This window comes from Pelobates fuscus, chromosome 12, assembly GCF_036172605.1.
Source record: "Pelobates fuscus isolate aPelFus1 chromosome 12, aPelFus1.pri, whole genome shotgun sequence".
NCBI lineage: Eukaryota > Metazoa > Chordata > Amphibia > Anura > Pelobatidae > Pelobates > Pelobates fuscus.
Window position 1 is genome coordinate 2539084 of NC_086328.1, and position 26759 is coordinate 2565842.

Below are 26759 nucleotides of genomic sequence, written 5' to 3' on the forward strand. Positions count from 1 at the left end.
ACAGCTCCTCGCACGGATCACATCATCTTTGGAGATTGTTACATTGGTCATCCATACCAGGTGACCTTCACCATGACAAATCACAGCCAACTGGATGCCATAAGGTTCGAGTGGCCATTAGAAGGGCACCTGAATTTCTCTCCTCAGGTATAATGATGATTTTAATAGACTGTTCTCAATATTAACCACCCCTTGTGTTTCATGCTGGAAAGGGCATTAATGTAATGGTTTGGCACATTTGCATATTGAGGTTTACTGTTCTCTGTAGTGTTGTGCAAGAGGTCTGGAGGATTAGTTAGTAACCTGAGCTGGTGTGTGATCCTATGTCTAACTCAAGCTTATTTTACATGTATATAGGTGGGTCACATCCATGCCTCTTGTGCCAAACACGTGGCTGTTACACTGAAGTCAGATGTGCCACTCACACTCAGTAAGTCTCCAGTGAAATGCAGAGTATCGCGGATTTCATTTCCTCTTCCCTTGGACCAAATACCTGACTGGGATGATAGAATGAGAACAGTAAAGTGGGTTGATAATGCCAAGGTTATCAATGGGCAGCACCCCACAAAGAGAAAGGTATATACAACTGTTAATTTCTCAGTCGGACCCAGAATGCCATAAAATGATCATTTCAGGAAGAGAATCATATAGCTGTATTTGCAGGTGATAGAGACCGACCCGGAGCCCAGCCATGTAGTGATAGATGGGGGAAATCGGGATCTGGAACTGCTTGTCAGTGCTGTTGTGGATCATGCACAGTATGTAGCAAATTGTGACCTAGTGCAATTCAAAGACACCCTTCTATATCAGACCCGCGTGTACAAGTGAGTGAGAGTGCAATTGGCGCTGGGTGGAGCAAAAAACAAGCGATCTACTAATCTTCTCCTTTCTGCGCCGTCCATGCAGGTTCCACATGCAGAACACTGGCTCTGTCCAACTGCACTTCTCCTGGCAAGTCCATATGGAAGCACAGGACCAAGGGTTCCAAATCTCCCCCAGACTTGTTGGCATGCAAGGTAAGGAACAGATGTTATTGCCGCCATAATGTAAAATTCAGTGTTAGCCGGGCCTTTATAGAATGGAATGACATATTAATTCAGTGTTAGCCGGGCCCTTATAGAATGGAATAACCTATTAATTCAGTGTTAGCCGGGCCTTTATAGAATGGAATGACATATTAATTCAACGTTAGCCGGTCCCTTATAGAATGGAATGACCTATTAATTCAGCGTTAGCCGGTCCCTTATAGGATGGAATGACATATTAATTCAGCGTTAGCCGGTCCCTTATAGAATGGAATGACATATTAATTCAGCGTTAGCCGGGCCCTTATAGAATGGAATGACATAATAATTCAGCATTAGCCGGTCCCTTATAGAATGGAATGACATATGAATTCACCGTTAGACGGTCCCTTATAGAATGGAATGACATATTAATTCAGCGTTAGCCGGTCCCTTATAGGATGGAATGACATATTAATTCAGCGTTAGCCGGTCCCTTATAGAATGGAATGACATATTAATTCAGCGTTAGCCGGGCCCTTATAGAATGGAATGACATATTAATTCAGCGTTAGCCGGTCCCTTATAGAATGGAATGACATATTAATTCAGCGTTAGCCGGGCCCTTATAGAATGGAATGACATATTAATTCAGCGTTAGCCGGTCCCTTATAGAATGGAATGACATATTAATTCAGCGTTAGCAGGTCCCTTTTAGAATGGAATGACCTATTAATTCAGCGTTAGCCGGTCCCTTATAGAATGGAATGACATATTAATTCAGCGTTAGCCGGTCCCTTATAGAATGGAATGACATATTAATTCAGCGTTGGCCGGGCCATTTTAGAATGGAATGACATATTAATTCAGCGTTGGCCGGGCCCTTTTAGAATGGAATGTCCTACGCATGTAGTGTTCTGTGTTTCAATATGTGCAGAGCTCCATGTGTGTTTGGTTACAGAGCCCCTGGGAAGTGCGAGAACCTCTTCCAGTGACAGCCGTCCTCCCAGCATTATAGAAAGTGTGTCCTCAATGCTTTCTGTGGGACCAGATGCTGTACCCTTCTCTGTGCAGCCGAGCAGTGGTCTGATTCCAGCTGGAGAAACTCAGGAATTTCTCATCAAGTTCTCTCCTCTGAGTGTTGGAGAATTGGGGGGATGTTTGACCTGCAGGTGAGTCTTTTTTTCTTTGGATATCTTAGGTTTACGTGGACTTTTACTGGTTTGTGTGGCATCTACCTGAGATGTAGAATGTTCCATCACAATAATAAAGATATTACCTACATCAATTGTCTGGAATTTAGATTTCAGAAAGGGCCATTTTGGCCTACAAGTTGAAATCTACTTTGAATTGCTGACAGTTCACACTTTAGTGAATCCTTTGAGAACAAAGACTATAGACCTGCATTGACTGGACCATTATTATACTCTTGTACGGTTTAAGCCTGTTCCATGTTATGCATGCGGATGGGTAAAACACACTAATAAATGGCCAGATATTCTTCTATAAGAGGAGAGATCCTACCTATGTAGAGGGAACAGAAAGCAGGTCAGATGGTAGATGAGACGGTGACTGAGAACCTCTGCAAAGTCCCCCACTGCTCTGCCACCAGGGACTCTGGAACTCTTCACACCCAGTTGCCCAAGCTTGACTGGGGTCTCTGAAGACCTCTTCCACTGGACTAGACTGCAGCTCTCTCCTTCCCGGCAGGTATCAACACCTCAGCGTACACTGTGATCAGCTACTGCCTTTACGAAAGGCACTTGTGGCTCTCGGGCTTAACTTGTCTGGAATCAGGGACCAAACCAGCCAGCTAAGAAGTCCGAAGACTGTCACTGGAATCCTTGAATAATCCAACCAGAACACACAGCTCCCAATGGAACTAACACACTACACTTTATTTTGAACAAGGACTGGCCTTTGCCGCCTTGTCCTTAAGCATGTGGTGAAAACCATAAAAATATAAACAAACATACATAACTTGAAAAATAAACATGATAATATTTTGCAGGTAGTGAGGCTCCCATATACTCAATAATAGCCTGTATTCTGCCTAGTAAACACATTGCCTGTTCTGTCCCTGCAGAATCCCCAACCTCCGTGAGGACCAGCAGGAACTGGTGCTCCCAGTTAAAGGATGCAGCATGCTGCCTTACTGCCACTTCCAGCTGGAAGACTCTGATTATATCACCAACAGGAGGCGGAACCCAGAACTAGGAGGGCCTCGTGGGGCACCTTCTGGAACCACACTTGACCCCAATACTAGAGTGATCGAGTTTAGCTCTGTGGGAGTGAGAACTAAGAACACTAGGTAAGTGTCATCACTATCCTTGACTAATACTCGAATACTGGGGTTCCGGTGGTTACTGTGTATTGCAGGGACACATTGTTTTCATAAAGACTTGGATTGAAATCTGCTCTATGCGCTCCTTCTCTGTAGGAAATTCTGTATCCTTAATCCCACCAGTAGTCCGTACTCCTTTCTCTGGACTTGTGATGATCCATCATGTTTTCAGAGCTCTTTGGCTTTCCGCTGCCTGAGTGAACAAGGTGTTATCCAGGCTGAAAAGAAAGTAGAGGTAAGATAGACCAGGTGTAATCACTGTCTGAGTAGGCTGGACGCTTCCTTGTACCTCACCAAGACGGTAAGAGCAGGATTCCATGCGCTCCTTAGACTATGTCCCACGTGGGGTTTTCGCCCATCATAACCCTGCAGGATGTATTCCCAATATTATGTTTATCTGAAAATAGGACCTCACAATTTTATTTTAACCTTCACCAGGTCACCTTTGAGTTTGTCCCTCAAGTCACTGGTATTACAGAGTCCTTTTGGTCCTTCACCATCCCTGAGCAGAACATTGTGGTGCCCTTCCTGCTTGTGGGAAAGGCCAGTGAACCGTGTGTGTCTCTGGACAGGTCTCACCTGAACTTTGGCTCTCTCTTGGTTGGTGAGTTTTACATGAAAGAATTATTCCTGGCCGCAGGGTGAACCCACAGGGGTCATTCACTAAACATTGTCTGGTGGTCAAAATGCTATTAATTAATTCTGGCTGGATTGGCAATTATCATAGATATTAAAGCCAAATCTAGTTAAAATTCACTTTTTCTGGCTGGGTTCAGTTGGTTTCAACTTTAAAATCAGTGCTTCTGGCATCCAATGCAATATAAGGTATAGGACCCAGATGTTTACAAAGAAACACTTTTTTGGCAAACGTTTTGTTTATAGAGATTCTTTTTGCCGTAACAATTTAAAGCAAACATGCATAAAAGACAATTTTAACAAGTTTAAATTGTTTGGTGCATGCAGACACCACTATCTGTACAAAGTACCGATTTTAAAGAAATTTGGGCCCAAATAAATCCGGTAAGATGATCATTCAGTCTGGACTGTTTCCCCCCCCCCCCCCACTCCCCTCCCCTCTCCCCCACCGGCAGCACTCAGCAGGCAAATAATTCATCCCTTGTGAGCATAAGGGTTACATGTGTGACACCACACCTGTGGTTGGTAGCTAGCCACTTCCACAAATATTAAATAATTTAAATTAAAGCTTCTGGGATCAATGTAATCCTCCATATAACCCCCATCCAGGTGTGGCAGGTGTGGGCATATCTGCTAAACGGTGAGCAGCCAGCATCTGCTCACTGTAACTTTCACAACATTACTAGGGTTGAAAACGCTATTGTTGCCTAGTCACTAAATTGTCCCTTCCTATTGAGATTGGGCCAGTAAATGAATAGGGGAACCTGCCACTGCCTCCCTCCAACTGTGTCCAATAGGTGGGTGCATTACAAATATAGTTGGGGTGGGGGGGAGGGGTATGACCGTGTCCTCCACCTCCCATTGGAAGCAGGTGGGGGCTATTAAATAGATATTAGTCTGGTGGAGACTATTATCAATAACCCAGGGTGTGGATATGCCATTATAGACCCTCTACCCTTTCTTCCACTCCCCAAGCATTGTGGTTATTAGTACAGTGAGGGAGTGGATAGGCCATCACCCTATGGTGTCCCCCTTCCATGGGTAGCTAGGGGTCCCCAATTCTCTAGACAGCCCTTCAAAATACTTCTCCACATACCTCCTCACCCTAATAGTGGTGAGGGGGACCAATAAATCTTATACCTTATAATTTCCTGAAGAATTCAGCCTTCTGAAATGTTTTTTTTTCAGCTTAAAAGGTCAAATAAAAATCTGGACGCAATGCTGGTTCGCTGAGACACTGTTCAGTAATGTAAACAATGTCCAGAGCTCCAGTCTAAATAGCACCGTGCACTGGTCAATGGACTGTGGCTTATAGGAGGGGTTGCAGAGCATTTCTGGATTTAGCTCATATCATTAAATTATAATTATGGTGAGGCACTCAACATGCTTTTCTTTCAGATCATGAAGTGCAGGAAACCCTCTATTTGATTAATAATGAAGATAAACCCATTACCTTTTCTATCCGTGAAAGCTCCTGCTATTCTGAGGGACATGGCCAAGGTTTAATGGTGAAACCCATGGGAGCTACAATCGCACCTCTTAGCAGGTAATCCAGGAAAGGCTTCTCCCAGCAACACACAGCCTAATATTCTCTGTAATCTAACAAAAAGAAGAAATATACTAATAATCCAAGTGGGAGGGAGAGAGACAATATGAAGTTATCTCCTACATACCTCCCCAACTGGAGTTAGTACCAAAATAAGCAACCCTAAGGAATACATGTCCACAATGCATGTCCACAGTAATAACATTTAGCTTTTAATACACTGCGTGCAGAATTATTAGGCAAATGAGTATTTTGACCACATCATCCTCTTTATGCATGTTGTCTTACTCCAAGCTGTATAGGCTCGAAAGCCTACTACCAATTAAGCATATTAGGTGATGTGCATCTCTGTAATGAGAAGGGGTGTGGTCTAATGACATCAACACCCTATATCAGGTGTGCATAATTATTAGGCAACTTCCTTTCCTTTGGCAAAATGGGTCAAAAGAAGGACTTGACAGGCTCAGAAAAGTTAAAAATAGTGAGATATCTTGCAGAGGGATGCAGCACTCTTAAAATTGCAAAGCTTCTGAAGCGTGATCATCGAACAATCAAGCGTTTCATTCAAAATAGTCAACAGGGTCGCAAGAAGCGTGTGGAGAAACCAAGGCGCAAAATAACTGCCCATGAACTGAGAAAAGTCAAGCGTGCAGCTGCCAAAATGCCACTTGCCACCAGTCTGGCCATATTTCAGAGCTGCAACATCACTGGAGTGCCCGAAAGCACAAGGTGTGCAATACTCAGAGACATGGCCAAGGTAAGAAAGGCTGAAAGACGATCACCACTGAACAAGACACACAAGCTGAAACGTCAAGACTGGGCCAAGAAATATCTCAAGACTGATTTTTCTAAGGTTTTATGGACTGATGAAATGAGAGTGAGTCTTGATGGGCCAGATGGATGGATTGGTAAAGGGCAGAGAGCTCCAGTCTGACTCAGACGCCAGCAAGGTGGAGGTGGAGTACTGGTTTGGGCTGGTATCATCAAAGATGAGCTTGTGGGGCCTTTTCGGGTTGAGGATGGAGTCAAGCTCAACTCCCAGTTTCTGGAAGACACCTTCTTCAAGCAGTGGTACAGGAAGAAGTCTGTATCCTTCAAGAAACATGATTTTCATGCAGGACAATGCTCCATCACACGCGTCCAAGTACTCCACAGCGTGGCTGGCAAGAAAGGGTATAAAAGAAGAAAATCTAAGGACATGGCCTCCTTGTTCACCTGATCTGAACCCCATTGAGAACCTGTGGTCCATCATCAAATGTGAGATTTACAAGGAGGGAAAACAGTACACCTCTCTGAATAGTGTCTGGGAGGCTGTGGTTGCTGCTGCACGCAATGTTGATGGTGAACAGATCAAAACACTGACAGAATCCATGGATGGCAGGCTTTTGAGTGTCCTTGCAAAGAAAGGTGGCTATATTGGTCACTGATTAGTTTTTGTTATGTTTTTGAATGTCAGATATGTATATTTGTGAATGTTGAGATGTTATATTGGTTTCACTGGTAAACATAAATAATTGAAATGGGTATATATTTGTTTTTTGTTAAGTTGCCTAATAATTATGCACAGTAATAGTCACCTGCACACACAGATATCCCCCTAAAATAGCTATAACTAAAAACAAACTAAAAACTACTTCCAAAAATATTCAGCTTTGATATTAATGAGTGTGGCGAAACCAACCTCGCCACTGGGCCCTGGAGAAGCCTGTTTGCTAGCCTCCTACCTACTGACTATGGCCCCTGGGTTATTTGGGGCATATTGTACTGTATATTGCTGCTACTGGCCCTTTTAACAGCATCTATGGACATATTGGGACTTTTGGGACTACTGTCCCTTTAAGACTGTGAAGCATATTCGAGTGTACTGCCTGTAATATTATATATGTATTTATAGATGTGTTAAGTGTATCCTGTGTGATTTGTATGCAACATTCATCTGATTGTTCGGTAGAATCACTCCATTCAGTATATTGAGTGAAACTACCGAACAACCAGACCACCCAGGAATGAGTGTGCCTCCAATTACCGTTTGCAACAATGTTGCAAACAGGTAATTGGCAATCAGTGCAGTGTGGTCTTTGTCCTCTGGGTGGCCGCCATTCGGGAAACAAACACGTGGCGGCGGCCATCTTAAACTACCGAACAGCGGTGTTTTGCCGTCGAGTGTCTGGAACTAAAATCGGACACTTGACTAGGCAAACACCGCTGAGACCTCCATACTTCCAGAAATTCGTATGGAAACTGCCGAATGACCCGCCGTTCGGTAGAAAGAGCCCCATAAACAAGGGAATTCATTCAAACCCTCTCCAGGCTCTATAACACAGGCAATTCGCCTGTTTTCATTCCCTTGTTTGTGACCGACCGCAGGGCCAAAATGCATGGAACTGTTTTCGGATACTTTACCCATGCGGTCGGTCAAATCTTTGGAACCCCATATCTCCCGAACCATTCATCCGAATTACTTGAATTTTGGATATGTTGTCCCCCTGAATAAGGGCTATCCAGCGATGCTGGATTTAAAGGTGTACCCCCGGGTTTTGGGGTACATCCAGAACTTGGCTGAAAAAGTGTACCGGATAATTGAGTTTAATGTTATCTGAGGGGAGGGGATGTGTGGGCTGAACCATGTATGTGATTGGTTATTTTATGCCTCCCCCTGGGTGTGGCCTGTATGTGGATTAGTGTAATAAAAGCCAGTCTGGATGAGCCAGTCCAGAGTTCCTGTTTTACCCTCAAAGTGATGTGTCGTCTCATTATTGGGGGAAGGATTTAATGTATGCTGTTCCAGTTGACTGCTAGGAGTACAAGCCGATTCGTATGGTTCCTATTCAATGGTCTACAGCATTCAGAGGCTTGAGAGGATTTATACGCTTCTCGGATTCGGTGATTATGGTGTCTGCCAGAGTGCTTGGAGTCCTCAGGAAGCGCTAGGAGCATCCATTAACGGAGGTACCAAGTCGGGGTGCCAGGTGATCCGTTACATTGGTGGCAAGCGGTGGGATGGCGTCCTAGTGCGAGGTAAAGCAGCTCGGAGACACAGTACGTTTGGATTTACAAATTGAGGGCAACGCTAGCAGTCGTGCAGCGCCCCTGGGAGCAGACTAGTATGGAAGGTTCTGGCTCTGGAGATGATTGGCTGGCCGAGGTGAGGCAGCGAGTGGCCGAGTATGGGGATGATATACCCATGGAGACACGCCGGGTGATCTGGAACCAGGTCATGGCTGAGCGAAACACAAGGCTGGACCGAGAATTCCGGTTGGCGAAAGAGAGGAAGTATGCTCAGCAGCAGGAGCGTTACAGCAGCCGAGTAGAGGCTGCATCCGAGGAGGTTAGCCGTCTTTCCCTGAGGCGGCGGGAGGAACCCGAAGTGGGGGTCCTCATAGACTGGTCTTGTGAGGAACCACAACAGTCAGGTAGAGATGGGACCAAGGTCTCTCCACCGGGCCCACCGGGATGCTGGGCAGCCGGCCCAGATCCCCAGCAGCAGCCAGAGTTGCCAGGTGGGGAAGCAGGTGGCCCTTACTCACAAATGTTGAGGGGCCTCACGGATTGGTCCTGGGAAGACCCACAGATGGCAGGTGGAGATGGGACTGCGGTCTCTCTACCGGCCCTACAGGGATGCTGGGCAGTCGGCCCAGATCCCCAGCGGCAGTGTGCGTTACAGGGAGCTGAAAGTGCCGTTCTTGCTCCCCAGCGGCAGTCTACGGTGCAGGGAGAGGAGTCTGTTATCCCCTCTCCCCAGCGGTTGAAGGTGTGTAAGGGAGAGGAGTTTGTTACCCCCTCTCCCCACCGACAACCTAACCCACCAAGGGGAGACAGTAAACCCCTCACCAGCGCAGATGGGACCGTGGTCTCTGTGCCCAAGTTACAGGGAGCTGAAGGGGCCATCCTTGCTCCCCAGCGGCAGGTTACAGTTCAGAGAGAGGAGCTTGTTACACCCTCTCTCCAGCGGCAGCCTAACCTACCAAGGGGAGACCGTAAGCCCCACACCAGCGCAGATGGGACCGTGGTCTCTGCGCCCAAGTTACAGGGAGCTGAAGGGGCCGTCCTCCCTCCCCAGCGGCAGTGTGATTTGTTGGGAATTGGGAGCCCAGTCTCCATTCCCCAGCGGCAGTGTGAATTGCAGGGAATTGGGAGCCCAGTCTCCATTCCCCAGCGGCAGGCTGAGTTACAGGGGGCAGAGGTAGTGGGTCCTATCCCCCAGCAGCAGAGTGATATGCCGGGAATGCAGTGTGAAGTGCAGGGAGAGGAGAGCAGCGTCCTCCCTTCCCAGCGGAAGGCTGAGTTACAGGGGGCAGAGGTAGTTGGTCCTACCCCCCAGCAGCAGCGTGATTTTTTGGGAATAGAGAGCCCAGTCTCTATTCCCCAGCAGCAGGACACTGAATTGGGAGGAGAGACAGTCGGTCTCCCTCCACAAAGACTGAAAGTAGGCATGGGAGAGGAGATTGTTACCACCTCTCCCCAGCGGCGGATCATCAATGGGCAGAGTGTTCTAATGGGAGAGGAGCTGGTTACCACCTCTCCCCAGCGGCAGCTTAATGTACCAGGGGGAGACTGTAAGCCCCACACCTGTGCAGATGGGACCGTGGTCTCTGCACTTCCAGCACAGGGGGTAGGGACGGTCGGTCCTGCCCCCCCACAACAGGGCTGTTTAGCCAAAGGGGAGACAGTCTGTCTCCAGCAGCAGAGCTGTGTAACTAAAGGGGAGACAGTCGGTCTCCAGCAGCAGAGCTGCGCAGCTAAAGGGGAGACAGTCAGTCTCCAGCAACCAGGCTCCAACCAGACTACTCCTGTAGTAGTGCTGGCACCAGGGCAGAGTACCGCTGGTCTCTGCCCACTCAGCAACCCACCAAAACAGCCTACCAGTCCCCCACACAGCCGGGGTGAGGCACCTGGACCTGGACAAGTTTTTCCATTACTCAGGTGTAGTAACCATTTATTGTGGGTGGGCTGTACTGCTGTTTCTGTTTTGTGGGTGGGCTGCTGGACTAACAAGGGCACTGACCGGCAAGAGGTCAGGTACCCTGTTAGTCTGTTTGGAAAAGGGGAGAAATGTGGCGAAACCAACCTCGCCACTGGGCCCTGGAGAAGCCTGTTTGCTAGCCTCCTACCTACTGACTATGGCCCCTGGGTTATTTGGGGCATATTGTACTGTATATTGCTGCTACTGGCCCTTTTAACAGCATCTATGGACATATTGGGACTTTTGGGACTACTGTCCCTTTAAGACTGTGAAGCATATTCGAGTGTACTGCCTGTAATATTATATATGTATTTATAGATGTGTTAAGTGTATCCTGTGTGATTTGTATGCAACATTCATCTGATTGTTCGGTAGAATCACTCCATTCAGTATATTGAGTGAAACTACCGAACAACCAGACCACCCAGGAATGAGTGTGCCTCCAATTACCGTTTGCAACAATGTTGCAAACAGGTAATTGGCAATCAGTGCAGTGTGGTCTTTGTCCTCTGGGTGGCCGCCATTCGGGAAACAAACACGTGGCGGCGGCCATCTTAAACTACCGAACAGCGGTGTTTTGCCGTCGAGTGTCTGGAACTAAAATCGGACACTTGACTAGGCAAACACCGCTGAGACCTCCATACTTCCATAAAATTCGTATGGAAACTGCCGAATGACCCGCCGTTCGGTAGAAAGAGCCCCATAAACAAGGGAATTCATTCAAACCCTCTCCAGGCTCTATAACACAGGCAATTCGCCTGTTTTCATTCCCTTGTTTGTGACCGACCGCAGGGCCAAAATGCATGGAACTGTTTTCGGATACTTTACCCATGCGGTCGGTCAAATCTTTGGAACCCCATATCTCCCGAACCATTCATCCGAATTACTTGAATTTTGGATATGTTGTCCCCCTGAATAAGGGCTATCCAGAGATGCTGGATTTAAAGGTGTACCCCCGGGTTTTGGGGTACATCCAGAACTTGGCTGAAAAAGTGTACCGGATAATTGAGTTTAATGTTATCTGAGGGGAGGGGATGTGTGGGCTGAACCATGTATGTGATTGGTTATTTTATGCCTCCCCCTGGGTGTGGCCTGTATGTGGATTAGTGTAATAAAAGCCAGTCTGGATGAGCCAGTCCAGAGTTCCTGTTTTACCCTCAAAGTGATGTGTCGTCTCATTATTGGGGGAAGGATTTAATGTATGCTGTTCCAGTTGACTGCTAGGAGTACAAGCCGATTCGTATGGTTCCTATTCAATGGTCTACAGCATTCAGAGGCTTGAGAGGATTTATACGCTTCTCGGATTCGGTGATTATGGTGTCTGCCAGAGTGCTTGGAGTCCTCAGGAAGCGCTAGGAGCATCCATTAACGGAGGTACCAAGTCGGGGTGCCAGGTGATCCGTTACAATGAGTTTTTTGGGTTCATTGAGAACATGGTTGTTGTTCAATAATAAAATTAATCCTCAAAAATACAACTTGCCTAATAATTCTGCACTCCCTGTAGAAAGATTAAAATGATGTAAAAAAAAAATAAATTATAATAAATCAGTAAAAAAAACGAAGGCTGAGATATAAAATCCCATCAACGTTAATGTAGATAGACTTAAATGCCCTAATCTGATGGCAACATTCGTGGGTGTAAATGAGGGTAAATAGTAGAAAAACCCTACTGTAGGTTTATCTAAAATACCATATAGTCTACCCTCCAACTCCCAACTCTCTAAGCCACAGCTAAAGCAAACGACTATGAACTCTCAGTGGTAGAAAAAAACGTTGGCGGCTGTATAATTCAGCTGGCTATCTAATATAACGTCTAAAGGTTAACTAAGCTAAGTGGTAATCCTGGAGAGATTCCATCTAATAAATCATGTCTGTCCCCTGTCCAATCTCCACTTCCCACTAGCTGCTAAGTAAGCGTCCCGACGCGCGTTTCGACGAAACTCGGCTCTTCCAAGGGAACCGGATCAGAATTAGCCTGTGATTTAAATATCCCGCCCTCTATTCTGATTGATTGATGTTTCATCAACCGTTAGGGGGGGGGGAGGAAAGAAAACGAAAAGAGAAGTTTAACCCTTTATGGCCGGGTAGTAGTAGGCACATGTAATTTCTTTGTTGAAATGGTATAACACTTTAAGCAAATATTTACAAAGGAGGAACATAGGAACGTTCCATGTAATAACACTATCATTATAAGAGGAGTGTTGAAGCTAGTGTACTAAATACAGAACTAAATTAATAGTTGCTTGTAAATGATAAATAATAAACAATGTTGCAAAGATCCATAGAGAAAGTTAGGATGTAGCAATTGCACAGAATAATGTTAGCTTAGTAGTAATGATGTGACATTATCTGTCCTTAGCACAGACTTACATGTTTCTAGGTATAGAAGGGGATACAGAAAAATCCCTAATCTGGCCTGTTTTGATGAATGGAATTCATTAATAGACACGGGATAGTAACTAAAGCTGATAAATAGTTTCTGTTGTCATTCTCAATTCATATAAGACTCTATACAAAGAGCCCGGTTTACACGATGGTCTCACTGTCGATCATAGCCCCAATGTTTAATATAACCATACCCCATAATCATGCCTTTAGTGTGTACAACCACAACTGTATAGAAAATGGGGTATGAAAACTAATTTTCAACTATCAAAGTGTGACTGTCCAGTCCCCCTGGTTATATTAAACAGATTATTTATCATTTACAAGCAACTATTAATTTAGTTCTGTGTTTTAGTACACTAGCTTCAACACTCCTCTTATAATGATAGTGTTATTACATGGAACGTTACCATATTCCTCCTTTGTAAATATTTGCTTAAAGTTTTATACCATTTCAACAAAGAAATGACATGTGCCTACTACTACCCAGCCATAAAGGGTTAAACTTCTCTTTTCGTTTTCTTTCCTTCCCCCCCTAACGGTTGATGAAACATCAACCAATCAGAATAGAGGACAGGATATTTAAATCACAGGCTAATTCTGATCCGGTTCCCTTGGAAGAGCCGAGCGTCGGGACGCTTACTTAGCAGCTAGTGGGAAGTGGAGATTGGACAGGGGACAGACATGATTTATTAGATGGAATCTCTCCAGGATTACCACTTAGCTTAGTTAACCTTTAGACGTTATATTAGATAGCCAGCTGAATTATACAGCCGCCAACGTTTTTTTCTACCACTGAGAGTTCATAGTCGTTTGCTTTGGCTGTGGCTTAGAGAGTTGGGAGTTGGAGGGTGTCTATATGGTATTTTAGATAACCTACAGTAGGGTTTTTCTACTATTTACCCTCATTTACACCCACGAATGTTGCCATCAGACTAGGGCATTTAAGTCTATCTACATTAACGTTTATAGGATTTTATATCTCAGCCTTCGTTTTTTTTTTTTTACTGATTTATTATTATTTTTATTTATTTTTACATCATTTTAATCTTTCTATTAAAAGCTAAATCTTATTACTGTGGACATGCATTGTGGACATGTATTCCTTAGGGTTGCTTATTTTGGTACTAACTCCAGTTGGGGAGGTATGTAGGAGATAACTTTGTATTGTCTCTCTCCCTCCCACTTGGATTATTAGTATATTTCTTCTTTTTGTTGTATTCACCAATAGGGGTTACCCCCCAATTCGTATTTAGCAACCTGACAACTTCTCTCGACTTTCTCCTCTCTTTATTTCTCTGTAATCTATCACAATCTGTGCTCACCTTCATAACCTGACATGATTGCCCACAGTATGGGTGACAGACTGTCCAGAGAATGGGCGACAGACTGCCCACAGTATGGGTGACAGACTGTCCAGAGAATGGGCGACAGACTGCCCACAGAATGGGCGACAGACTACCCACAGAATGGGCGACAGACTGCCCACAGAATGGGCGACAGACCGACAGACTGCCCACAGAATGGGCGACAGACCGACAGACTGCCCACAGAATGGCCGACAGACTGCCCACAGAATGGCCGACAGACTGCCCACAGAATGGCCGACAGACTGCAAAACGATAATGTGTACAATAACATCACCAAGAATGTTCTCCCAGAATTGCAACACAGTGAGCGATAAAAGTCCTCCCGATTCTTCACTGCCTCGCAATTCCTGGAGAGATTCCACAGCCACTTCCTGGTGGATCTGTCCGATGGCTTGCTCAGACTATTTAACAAGAAACAGCAAAAATGTGTCTGGATTTCAGCCCATGCCAAACATTGCTGGACTCTCAATATCTGAATCATCAGTTGGCGTAAAAAGCCTAGATGGCACAAGAGATACATGGTGGGTGGCCACGCCACATTGAAAAGTAATGTCCCCATCTAACTAGAGGGAAGTTTTAAAACTTTTTTAGGTATTATTTTTATTTCTAACAGTTGCTTTACATGTTTAGGATTTTCTGTAAAACCCATAAATTGTCGGAGGGCCTGGTGTAATCTACTTCTTAACCTACATGTGACCTTACAGGATACCCCTGCATATTGCAATGAAACCTACACAGGCTGGCAGTGTAAACTTCAGATTGATCTGTGATGTCCTGACAATGACCGAGGCTCTGTACCTGAACGTGAAGGCTGAGGGTCACAGCACAGCAGCATATTTTCAGTACCAGGATAGCACTGGGAACATAACCAGCCTGAGCCTTCAGGGACCAAATAAAATTGACCTAGGACAGGTGAGATCCAGAGAGAACATCTCTCCCTCCTATTATCAGTCAGGCAGGCTGTAGATTCTAGAAGCTCTTTACTTTCTTCATTTGATCTGTTCCCATCACAGGTAGACATTAATGACCGCTCAATGCTGCAGTTTAATGTGTTGAACAACGGACGATTCCCCTTCAGTTATTCGTGTTCACTGAGCGCTCCACAAGGACTGCGGGATTTTCTGAGCATTTCTCCCACCAGTGGCTGTGTAGAACCTGGGCAGAAAGCTCTGTCCTTATTCACCTTCCAACCAACCAGGAAATGTATCTTAAAGGACACCGAGCTGCAAATAAAGGTCATGATTACAATCCAGATTTTACTGAATTAAGCTTTATCCCATGAAATCACTGCTCTATCAGCAACATCCCCGGTTTAATGTGTTACTGCGATGGCTAGAACCAGTTCATTATTAATATTCCAAAAACGGAAATTCCCAAATACCAATGCCCCAAAAATACCACAAATTAGGTGTAATATTGTGTGATTCTTTTTATTGTTGGGCTAGTAAAATGCTTGTTGGTAGCCATGCGCCCCAGTTAGATTGGTTAGTGTTATTACGGTGTTCTATACTTGTAGAGTATGTTGATAATAAGCATGAGATTCCGGCCCCTCTATCCACGTTTTATCATCCCATGCTTGGTAGGAACTTTTTTGGGGCAGAGTTCTGGGATTTAACTAAGTATTCTGAACTCACAGGTAGAAACTGGGCCAGAGTTGAGATGCTGTTTTAATGCCACAGTTGTGAGGCCTGGAATCCACTTTTCTTTCAAACGACACAATTTTGGGAATTGCTTCATCTACCAAGTTGGAATGCACCCTGTCCGGAAAACTCTAGTCATTATTAACAAAGATGACCGGGAGATCAGGTGAGTAAATTTGCGGGGTGGGAGAGAGAGAGATTGTAGCCTAAACATAAGCATTGCAGAATACGTGACCTAGGGAGGAGTGTTCTAACTTCGAGACCCTGTCACAGGTAGATATTACAGACCCCTCCATGCTTCAGTTTAATGCGATTAATAAAAGCGTAACATTTTGAGTGGTGGCTGGTGGAATCCAGTGTGAGACAGTATGAAGGATTGGGGGATGGCTGGAGGGATCAAGGAGAGCAATAGTATGAAGGATTGGGGGATGGCTGGAGGGATCGAGGAGAGGGACAATATGAAGGATTGGGGATGGCTGGAGGGATCGAGGAGAGGGACAGTATGAAGGATTGGGGGATGGCTGGAGGGATCAAGAAGAGGAATAGTATGAAGGATTGGGGATGGCTGGAGGGATCGAGGAGAGGGACAGTATGAAGGATTGGGGATGGCTGGAGGGATCGAGGAGAGGGACAGTATGAAGGATTGGGGATGGCTGGAGGGATCAAGGAGAGGAATAGTATGAAGGATTGGGGGATGGCTGGAGTGATCGAGGAGAGGGACAGTATGAAGGATTGGGGATGGCTGGAGGGATCGAGGAGAGGGACAGTATGAAGGATTGGGGATGGCTGGAGTGATCAAGGAGAGGGACAGTCTGAAGGATTGGGGGTAGTGGCTAAAGGGATCGAGGAGAGGGACAGTATGAAGGATTGGGGGATGGCTGGAGGGATCGAGGAAAGGGATAGTATGAAGGATTGGGGATGGCTGGAGGGATCGAGGAGAGGGACAGTATGAAGGATTGGGGGAGTGGCTAAAGGGATCGAGGAGAGGGACAGTATGAAGGATTGGGGGATGGCTGGAGGGATCAAGGAGAGGGACAGTATGAAGAATTGGGGATCGCTGGAGGGATCGAGGAGAGGGACAATATGAAGGATTGGGGATGGCTAGAGTGATCGAGGAGAGGGACAGTATGAAGGATTGGGGATGGCTGGAGTGATCGAGGAGAGGGACAGTATGAAGGATTGGGGATGGCTGGAGTGATCGAGGAGAGGGACAGTATGAAGGATTGGGGATGGCTGGAGTGATCGAGGAGAGGGACAGTATGAAGGATTGGAGGCTGGCTGGAGTGATCGAGGAGAGGGACAGTATGAAGGATTGGGGATGGCTGGAGGGATCGAGGAGAGGGACAGTATGAAGGATTGGGGATGGCTGGAGGGATCGAGGAGAGGGACAGTATGAAGGATTGGGGATGGCTGGAGTGATCGAGGAGAGGGACGGTATGAAGGATTGGGGGAGTGGCTAAAGGGATCGAGGAGAGGGACAGTATGAAGCATTGGGGATAGCTGGAGGGATCGAGGAAAGGGATAGTATGAAGGATTGGGGATGGCTGGAGGGATCGAGGAGAGGGACAGTATGAAGGATTGGGGCTGGCTAGAGGGATTGAGGAGAAGGACAGTATGAAGGATTGGGGGGATGGCTGGAGGGATCGAGGAGAAGGACAGTATGAAGGATTGGGGATGGCTGGAGTGATCGAGGAGAGGGACAGTATGAAGGATTGGAGGCTGGCTGGAGTGATCGAGGAGAGGGACAGTATGAAGGATTGGGGATGGCTGGAGGGATCGAGGAGAGGGACAGTATGAAGGATTGGGGATGGCTGGAGTGATCGAGGAGAGGGACAGTATGAAGGATTGGGGATGGCTGGAGTGATCGAGGAGAGGGACGGTATGAAGGATTAGGGGAGTGGCTTAAGGGATCGAGGAGAGGGACAGTATGAAGGATTGGGGATGGCTGGAGTGATCAAGGAGAGGGACAGTATGAAGGATTGGGGGTAGTGGCTAAAGGGATCGAGGAGAGGGACAGTATGAAGGATTGGGGGATGGCTGGAGGGATCGAGGAGAGGGACTGTATGAAGGATTGGGGGCTGGCTAGAGGGATTGAGGAGAAGGACAGTATGAAGGATTGGGGGGATGGCTGGAGGGATTGAGGAGAAGTACAGTATGAAGGATTGGGGGGGATGGCTGGAGGGATCAAGGAGAAGGACAGTATGAAGGATTGGGGATGGCTGGAGGGATCAAGGAGAGGAATAGTATGAAGGATTGGGGGATGGCTGGAGTGATCGAGGAGAGGGACAGTATGAAGGATTGGGGATGGCTGGAGGGATCGAGGAGAGGGACAGTATGAAGGATTGACGATGGCTGGAGGGATCGAGGAGAGGGACAGTATGAAGGATTGGGGGATGGCTGGAGGGATCGAGGAGAGGGACAGTATGAAGGATTGGGGATGGCTGGAGTGATCGAGGAGAGGGACAGTATGAATGATTGGGGATGGCTGGAGGGATCGAGGAGAGGGACAGTATGAAGGATTGGGGGAGTGGCTAAAGGGATCGAGGAGAGGGACTGTATGAAGGATTGGGGCTGGCTAGAGGGATTGAGGAGAAGGACAGTATGAAGGATTGGGGGGATGGCTGGAGGGATTGAAGAGAAGTGCAGTATGAAGGATTGGGGGGGATGGCTGGAGGGATCAAGGAGAAGGACAGTATGAAGGATTGGGGATGGCTGGAGGGATCAAGGAGAGGAATAGTATGAAGGATTGGGGGATGGCTGGAGTGATCGAGGAGAGGGACAGTATGAAGGATTGGGGATGGCTGGAGGGATCGAGGAGAGGGACAGTATGAAGGATTGGGGATGGCTGGAGGGATCGAGGAGAGGGACAGTATGAAGGATTGGGGGATGGCTGGAGGGATCGAGGAGAGGGACAGTATGAAGGATTGGGGATGGCTGGAGTGATCGAGGAGAGGGACAGTATGAAGGATTGGGGATGGCTGGAGTGATCGAGGAGAGGGACAGTATGAAGGATTGGAGGCTGGCTGGAGTGATCGAGGAGAGGGACAGTATGAAGGATTGGGGATGGCTGGAGGGATCGAGGAGAGGGACAGTATGAAGGATTGGGGATGGCTGGAGTGATCGAGGAGAGGGACAGTATGAAGGATTGGGGATGGCTGGAGTGATCGAGGAGAGGGACGGTATGAAGGATTGGGGGAGTGGCTTAAGGGATCGAGGAGAGGGACAGTATGAAGGATTGGGGATGGCTGGAGTGATCAAGGAGAGGGACAGTCTGAAGGATTGGGGGTAGTGGCTAAAGGGATTGAGGAGAGGGACAGTATGAAGGATTGGGGGATGGCTGGAGGGATCGAGGAAAGGGATAGTATGAAGGATTGGGGATGGCTGGAGGGATCGAGGAGAGGGACAGTATGAAGGATTGGGGGAGTGGCTAAAGGGATCGAGGAGAGGGACAGTATGAAGGATTGGGGGATGGCTGGAGGGATCAAGGAGAGGGACAGTATGAAGAATTGGGGATGGCTGGAGGGATCGAGGAGAGGGACAGTATGAAGGATTGGGGATGGCTAGAGTGATCGAGGAGAGGGACAGTATGAAGGATTGGGGATGGCTGGAGTGATCGAGGAGAGGGACAGTATGAAGGATTGGGGATGGCTGGAGTGATCGAGGAGAGGGACAGTATGAAGGATTGGGGATGGCTGGAGTGATCGAGGAGAGGGACAGTATGAAGGATTGGAGGCTGGCTGGAGTGATCGAGGAGAGGGACAGTATGAAGGATTGGGGATGGCTGGAGGGATCGAGGAGAGGGACAGTATGAAGGATTGGGGATGGCTGGAGTGATCGAGGAGAGGGACAGTATGAAGGATTGGGGATGGCTGGAGTGATCGAGGAGAGGGACGGTATGAAGGATTGGGGGAGTGGCTAAAGGGATCGAGGAGAGGGACAGTATGAAGCATTGGGGATAGCTGGAGGGATCGAGGAAAGGGATAGTATGAAGGATTGGGGATGGCTGGAGGGATCGAGGAGAGGGACAGTATGAAGGATTGGGGGGATGGCTGGAGGGATCGAGGAGAAGGACAGTATGAAGGATTGGGGATGGCTGGAGTGATCGAGGAGAGGGACAGTATGAAGGATTGGAGGCTGGCTGGAGTGATCGAGGAGAGGGACAGTATGAAGGATTGGGGATGGCTGGAGGGATCGAGGAGAGGGACAGTATGAAGGATTGGAGGCTGGCTGGAGTGATCGAGGAGAGGGACAGTATGAAGGATTGGGGATGGCTGGAGGGATCGAGGAGAGGGACAGTATGAAGGATTGGGGATGGCTGGAGTGATCGAGGAGAGGGACAGTATGAAGGATTGGGGATGGCTGGAGTGATCGAGGAGAGGGACGGTATGAAGGATTAGGGGAGTGGCTTAAGGGATCGAGGAGAGGGACAGTATGAAGGATTGGGGATGGCTGGAGTGATCAAGGAGAGGGACAGTATGAAGGATTGGGGGAGTGGCTAAAGGGATCGAGGAGAAGGACAGTATGAAGGATTGGGGGCTGGCTAGAGGGATTGAGGAGAAGGACAGTATGAAGGATTGGGGGGGTGGCTGGAGGGATTGAGGAGAAGGACAGTATGAAGGATTGGGGGGATGGCTGGAGGGATCGAGGAGAAGGACAGTATGAAGGATTGGGGGGATGGCTGGAGGGATCGAGGAGAGGGACAGTATGAAGGATTAGGGGATGGCTGGAGGGATTGAGGAGAAGGACAGTATGAAGGATTGGGGGGGATGGCTGGAGGGATCAAGGAGAGGGATTGTTTTGAATCCTGTGATAATGATATTTGTTTCACTCTTAACCTTGATGAATACTTTTCCCATTTCCCTTCCGTCTTACCAGCCTAGATTGTCTGTATAGCAACACGGCACACCTTGAAGTTGACTTCCACTCTAATGTGCTGTGTCCTGGTGAAAAGGTGGAGATTCCTATCACATTTTACCCTCGTGCAGGATTACTCTATCAGGAAGCCGTTGTCTTTCAGATGAACAGCCATTCCCAGCAGCTCATCCATATCCAAGGCCAGGGAGTAGAGATGAAGGTATATCTATGTACATCTGGTCTTGGTAAATACCACTCTCTCCTTTAGATTGTCCGCTCTGTGGGACATATTGTTTATATCTGTTACTAAGCTCTAGATGATGTCTGTTTGGTACTGCATTCTGAATAACAGTTGTCCTATGGGGTCCTTCTCAGGTTGAAGTAGCGAATCCTAAACACAAAGTGACTAATTTTGGAGCTGTGAGAGTTGGAGAGACGGTAAAGAAAAGTATTCCTATTGTAAACAATAGCATGTCACCCATCACATGCACATTTACACTCAGCCCAAATACCCCTGTGCTGCAGGATCACGAGGTATGTTGTATAAAAATAGCTCCCTTTGTTCTACAGAGGGGTGTTCAGCTTGATGCTGTCTTTTGTTTCCTTGTTGCCCCTGACTTGCTGGCTTTATGTTCCATTCATCTTCTAGGTCCTCCTGCTGTCCCCCAGTTCAGAGGTGACCATTCCTCCGCAAGGCGGCATGTGTAAGCTCGAGATGCGTTTCAGACCCACTTGCAGGATTGCTCCGTTTACAGAGGAAGTTATGTTTGAAGCAGCTGGCATAATGCACTCATTACTGGTTCTCCGAGGGAGCAGCCAGGGATTGGAGCTCAGCTTCGATCAAGAATATATATCATTTGGAGCTGTGGTGCTACAGAGTCAGGCCACACGCCGGATCATCCTCAACAACACCGGCGAACTGGGAGCGAGGTATTGGTGGGGGTGTTTTTAGAGTGACAATTAGCGCAGTGAGGGCACGGAGACTGGAACATGGAGCACAGTGAGGGTTAGGGCATGGAGACTGGAACATGGAGCACAGTGAGGGTTAGGGCATGGAGACTGGTACATGGAGCGCAGTGAGGACATGGCGACTGGTACATGGAGCGCAGTGAGGGTTATGGCATGGAGACTGGTGCAGTGAGGGTTAGGGCACAGCGGCTGGTACATGGAGCGCAGTGAGGGCATGGAGACTGGTACATGGAGCGCAGTGAGGGCACGGAGACTTTTACATGCAGTGAGGGTTAGGTCATGGAGATCGGTACATGTAGCATGGTTAGGGCACGGAGACTGGTATATAGAGCATAGTGAGAGCATGGAGACTGGTACATGGAGCGCAGGGAGGGCACGGAGACTGGTACATGGAGTGCAGTTAGGTTTAGGGCATGGAGGTCGGTACATGCAGCGCAGTTAGGGTCAGGGCACGGAGACTGGTACATAGAGCATAGTGAGAGCATGGAGACTGGTACATGGAGCGCAGTGAGGGCACAGAGACTGGTACATGGAGCGCAGTGAGGGCACAGATACTGGTACATGCAGCGCAGTTAGGGTTAGGGCATGGAGATCGGTACATGGAGTGCAGGGAGGGCATGGAGACTGGTACATGAAATGCAGTTAGGGTTAGGGCATGGAGTTCGGTACATGCAGCGCAGTTAGGTTCAGGGCACGGAGACTGGTACATAGAGCATAGTGAGGGCACTGAGACTGGTACATGGAGCGCAGTGAGGGCACTGAGACTGGTACATAGAGCTCAGGGAGGGCACTGAGACTGGTACATAGAGCATAGTGAGGGCACTGAGACTGGTACATAAAGCTCAGGGAGGGCACCGAGACTGGTACGTGGAGCGCAGGGAGGGCACCGAGACTGGTACATGGAGCGCAGGGAGGGCACCGAGACTGGTACATGGAGCGCAGGGAGGGCACCGAGACTGGTACATGGAGCGCAGGGAGGGTACCGAGACTGGTACATAGAGCTCAGGGAGGGCACTGAGACTGGTACATAGAGCTCAGGGAGGGCACTGAGACTGGTACATGGAGCGCAGTGAGGGCACGGAGACTGGTACATAGAGCTCAGGGAGGGCACTGAGACTGGTACATAGAGCTCAGGGAGGGCACTGAGACTGGTACATGGAGCTCAGGGAGGGCACTGAGACTGGTACATGGAGCGCAGGGAGGGCATCGAGACTGGTACATGGAGCGCAGGGAGGGCACAGAGACTGGTACATAGCGCTCAGGGAGGGCACTGAGACTGGTACATAGAGCTCAGGGAGGGCACTGAGACTGGTACATGGAGCGCAGTGAGGGCACGGAGATTGGCATTGGGGGCTTGTATATGCCACCTGTAATCATTCGCTCTTTGTCAGGTTTCAGTGGAATGCCAAGAGGTTTCAGCCAGACTTTTCAATCTCTCCTGTCTCTGGTTATATCACGGCCGGGACTGATGTCACTTTCGAGGTTGTCTTTCATCCCCGAGAGATTAACACTGACATTCGCTATGAAAATCTATCCTGTCTTATTGAAGGAAACACGACTCTGAATCTGACTCTCTCAGGTTCCTGTATTGGGCCACCTGCCACTAAAGAGGTAAGTGAGACATTATGGTGTCCTTGCCACAATGAGAGCACGCAGGTCACATGCTTTCCATAGCCTTTGAAAGGAATTTTCAGCCGCAGATAAAAAACATTATTTAGAATAACTAAAGCATTAGAAGCCTCATGTTATAGATGTTCCATGGAATACTGGATCCATTTCTGGATAAATTGTCTTTATCCAAACTTGTACAAGAGGAAGACTAAAACATAGCCATCTAACCCCCACCGACACTCCTTACTCTCCCCACAGCCATCTAACCCCCACCGACACTCCTTACTCTCCCCACAGCCATCTAACCCCCACCGACAATCCTTACTCTCCCCACAGCTATCTAACCCCCACCGACAATCCTTACTCTCCCCACAGCCATCTAACCCCCACCGACATTCCTTACTCTCCCCACTGCCATCTAACCCCCACCGACACTCCTTACTCTCCCCACAGCCATCTAACCCCCACCGACACTCCTTACTCTCCCCACAGCCATCTAACCCCCACCGACACTCCTTACTCTCCCCACAGCCATCTAACCCCCACCGACACTCCTTACTCTCCCCACAGCCATCTAACCCCCCACCGACACTCCTTACTCTCCCCACAGCCATCTAACCCCCACCGACACTCCTTACTCTCCCCACAGCCATCTAACCCCCACCGACACTCCTTACTCTCCCCACAGCCATCTAACCTACACCGACACTCCTTACTCTCCCCACAGCCATCTAACCCCCACCGACACTCCTTACTCTCCCCACAGCCATCTAACCCCCACCGACACTCCTTACTCTCCCCACAGCCATCTAACCCCCACCGACACTCCTTACTCTCCCCACAGCCATCTAACCCCCACCGACACTCCTTACTCTCCCCACAGCCATCTAACCCCCACCGACACTCCTTACTCTCCCCACAGCCATCTAACCCCCACCGACACTCCTTACTCTCCCCACTGCTATCTAACCCCCACCGACACTCCTTACTCTCCCCACAGCCATCTAACCCCCACCGACACTCCTTACTCTGCCCACAGCCATCTAACCCCCACCGACACTCCTTACTCTCCCCACTGCTATCTAACCCCCACCGACACTCCTTACTCTCCCCACAGCCATCTAACCCCCACCGACACTCCTTACTCTCCCCACAGCCATCTAACCCCCACCGACACTCCTTACTCTCCCCACAGCCATCTAACCCCCACCGACACTCCTTACTCTCCCCACTGCTATCTAACCCCCACCGACACTCCTTACTCTCCCCACTGCTATCTAACTCCCACCGACACTCCTTACTCTCCCCACAGCCATCTAACCCCCACCGACACTCCTTACTCTCCCCACAGCCATCTAACCCCCACCGACACTCCTTACTCTCCCCACAGCCATCTAACCCCCACCGACACTCCTTACTCTCCCCACAGCCATCTAACCCCCACCGACACTCCTTACTCTCCCCACTGCCATCTAACCCCCACCGACACTCCTTACTCTCCCCACTGCCATCTAACCCCCACTGACACTCCTTACTCTCCCCACTGCCATCTAACCCCCACCGACACTCCTTACTCTCCCCACTGCCATCTAACCCCCACCGACATTCCTTACTCTCCCCACTGCCATCTAACCCCCACCGACACTCCTTACTCTCCCCACTGCCATCTAACCCCCACCGACACTCCTTACTCTCCCCACTGCCATCTAACCCCCACCGACATTCCTTACTCTCCCCACTGCCATCTAACCCCCACCGACACTCCTTACTCTCCCCACTGCCATCTAACCCCCACCGACACTCCTTACTCTCCCCACAGCCATCTAACCCCCACCGACACTCCTTACTCTCCCCACAGCCATCTAACCCCCACCGACACTCCTTACTCTCCCCACTGCCATCTAACCCCCACCGACACTCCTTACTCTCTCTACAGCCATCTAACCCCCACCGACACTCCCTTCCTCTCCCCACAGCCATTTAACCCCCTCAGACACTCCTTCCTCTCCCTACAGCCATCTTAACCCACACCGACACTCCTTCCTCTCTCTACAGCCATCTAACCCACACCGACACTCCCTTCCTCTCCCCACAGCCATTTAACCCCCTCAGACACTCCTTCCTCTCCCTACAGCCATCTTAACCCCCACCGACACACCTTACTCTCCCCACAGCCATCTAACCCCCCACCGACACACCTTACGCTGCCCACAGCCATCTAACCCCCACCGACACTCCTTACGCTCCCCACAGCCATCTAACCCACACTCCCTTCCCCTCCCCACAGCCATCTAACCCCCACCCACACTCCCTTCCCCTCCCTACAGCCATCTAACCTACACCAACACTCCTTCCTCTCCCTACAGCCATCTTAACACACACTCCCTTCCTCTCCCTACAGCCATGTAACCCCCACCGACACTCCCTTCCTCTCCCTACAGCCATCTAACCCCCACCGACACTCCCTTCCTCTCCCCACAGCCATTTAACCCCCTCAGACACTCCTTCCTCTCCCTACAGCCATCTTAACCCACACTCCCTTCCTCTCCCTACAGCCATCTAACCTCACCCACACTCCCTTTCTCTCCCTACAGCCATCTAACCTACACCAACACTCCTTCTCCCCACAGCCATCTAACCCACACCGACACTCCTTCCTCTCCCTACCGCCATCTAACCCCCACCCACACTCCCTTCCTCTCCCCACAGCCATCTAACCCCCAACCACACTCCCTTCCTCTCCCTACAGCCATCTAACCCCCACCCACACTCTCTTCCTCTCCTCACAGCCATCTAACCCCCACCGACACTCCTTACGCTCCCCACAGCCATTTAACCTACACCGATAGTCCTTCTCCCCACAGCCATCTAACCCACACCGACACTGCCACTCCTTCCTCTCCCTACCGCCATCTAACCTGCACCCACACTCTCTTCCTCTCCCTACAGCCATCTAACCCCACCCACACTCCCTTTCTCTCCCTACAGCCATCTAACCTACACCAACACTCCTTCTCCCTACAGCCATCTAACCCACACCGACACTCCTTCCTCTCCCTACCGCCATCTAACCCGCACCCACACTCCCTTCCTCTCCCCACAGCCATCTAACCCCCACCCACACTCCCTTCCTCTCCCTACAGCCATCTAACCCCCACCCACACTCCCTTCCTCTCCCCACAGCCATCTAACCCCCACCCACACTCCCTTCATCTCCCTACCGCCATCTAACCTGCACCCACACTCTCTTCCTCTCCCCACAGCCATCTAACCCCCACCGACACTCCTTACACTCCCACAGCCATCTAACCCCCACCCACACTCCCTTCCTCTCCCCACAGCCATCTAACCTGCACTCACACTCTCTTCCTCTCCCCACAGCCATCTAACCCCCACCGACACTCCTTACGCTCCCCACAGCCATCTAACCCCCACCC

At 48.9% G+C, this 26759-nt stretch overlaps 1 protein-coding gene across 1 annotated transcript in view; it reads left to right on the forward strand.

Moving 5' to 3' along the window:
- The window catches only part of HYDIN (HYDIN axonemal central pair apparatus protein), a 205005-nt gene that overhangs the window by 162784 nt on the left and 15462 nt on the right, over window positions 1-26759 (forward strand). Inside the window, exons 64-79 of the mRNA XM_063437790.1 lie at window positions 5-147; window positions 358-576; window positions 664-824; window positions 907-1016; window positions 1966-2176; window positions 3091-3315; window positions 3445-3583; window positions 3787-3952; window positions 5383-5530; window positions 14953-15160; window positions 15262-15483; window positions 15885-16054; window positions 20764-20962; window positions 21118-21276; window positions 21392-21672; window positions 23103-23322. Coding sequence (XP_063293860.1) covers window positions 5-147; window positions 358-576; window positions 664-824; window positions 907-1016; window positions 1966-2176; window positions 3091-3315; window positions 3445-3583; window positions 3787-3952; window positions 5383-5530; window positions 14953-15160; window positions 15262-15483; window positions 15885-16054; window positions 20764-20962; window positions 21118-21276; window positions 21392-21672; window positions 23103-23322 — 2981 coding nt within the window. The remainder of the gene's footprint in view (window positions 1-4; window positions 148-357; window positions 577-663; window positions 825-906; window positions 1017-1965; window positions 2177-3090; window positions 3316-3444; window positions 3584-3786; window positions 3953-5382; window positions 5531-14952; window positions 15161-15261; window positions 15484-15884; window positions 16055-20763; window positions 20963-21117; window positions 21277-21391; window positions 21673-23102; window positions 23323-26759) is intronic.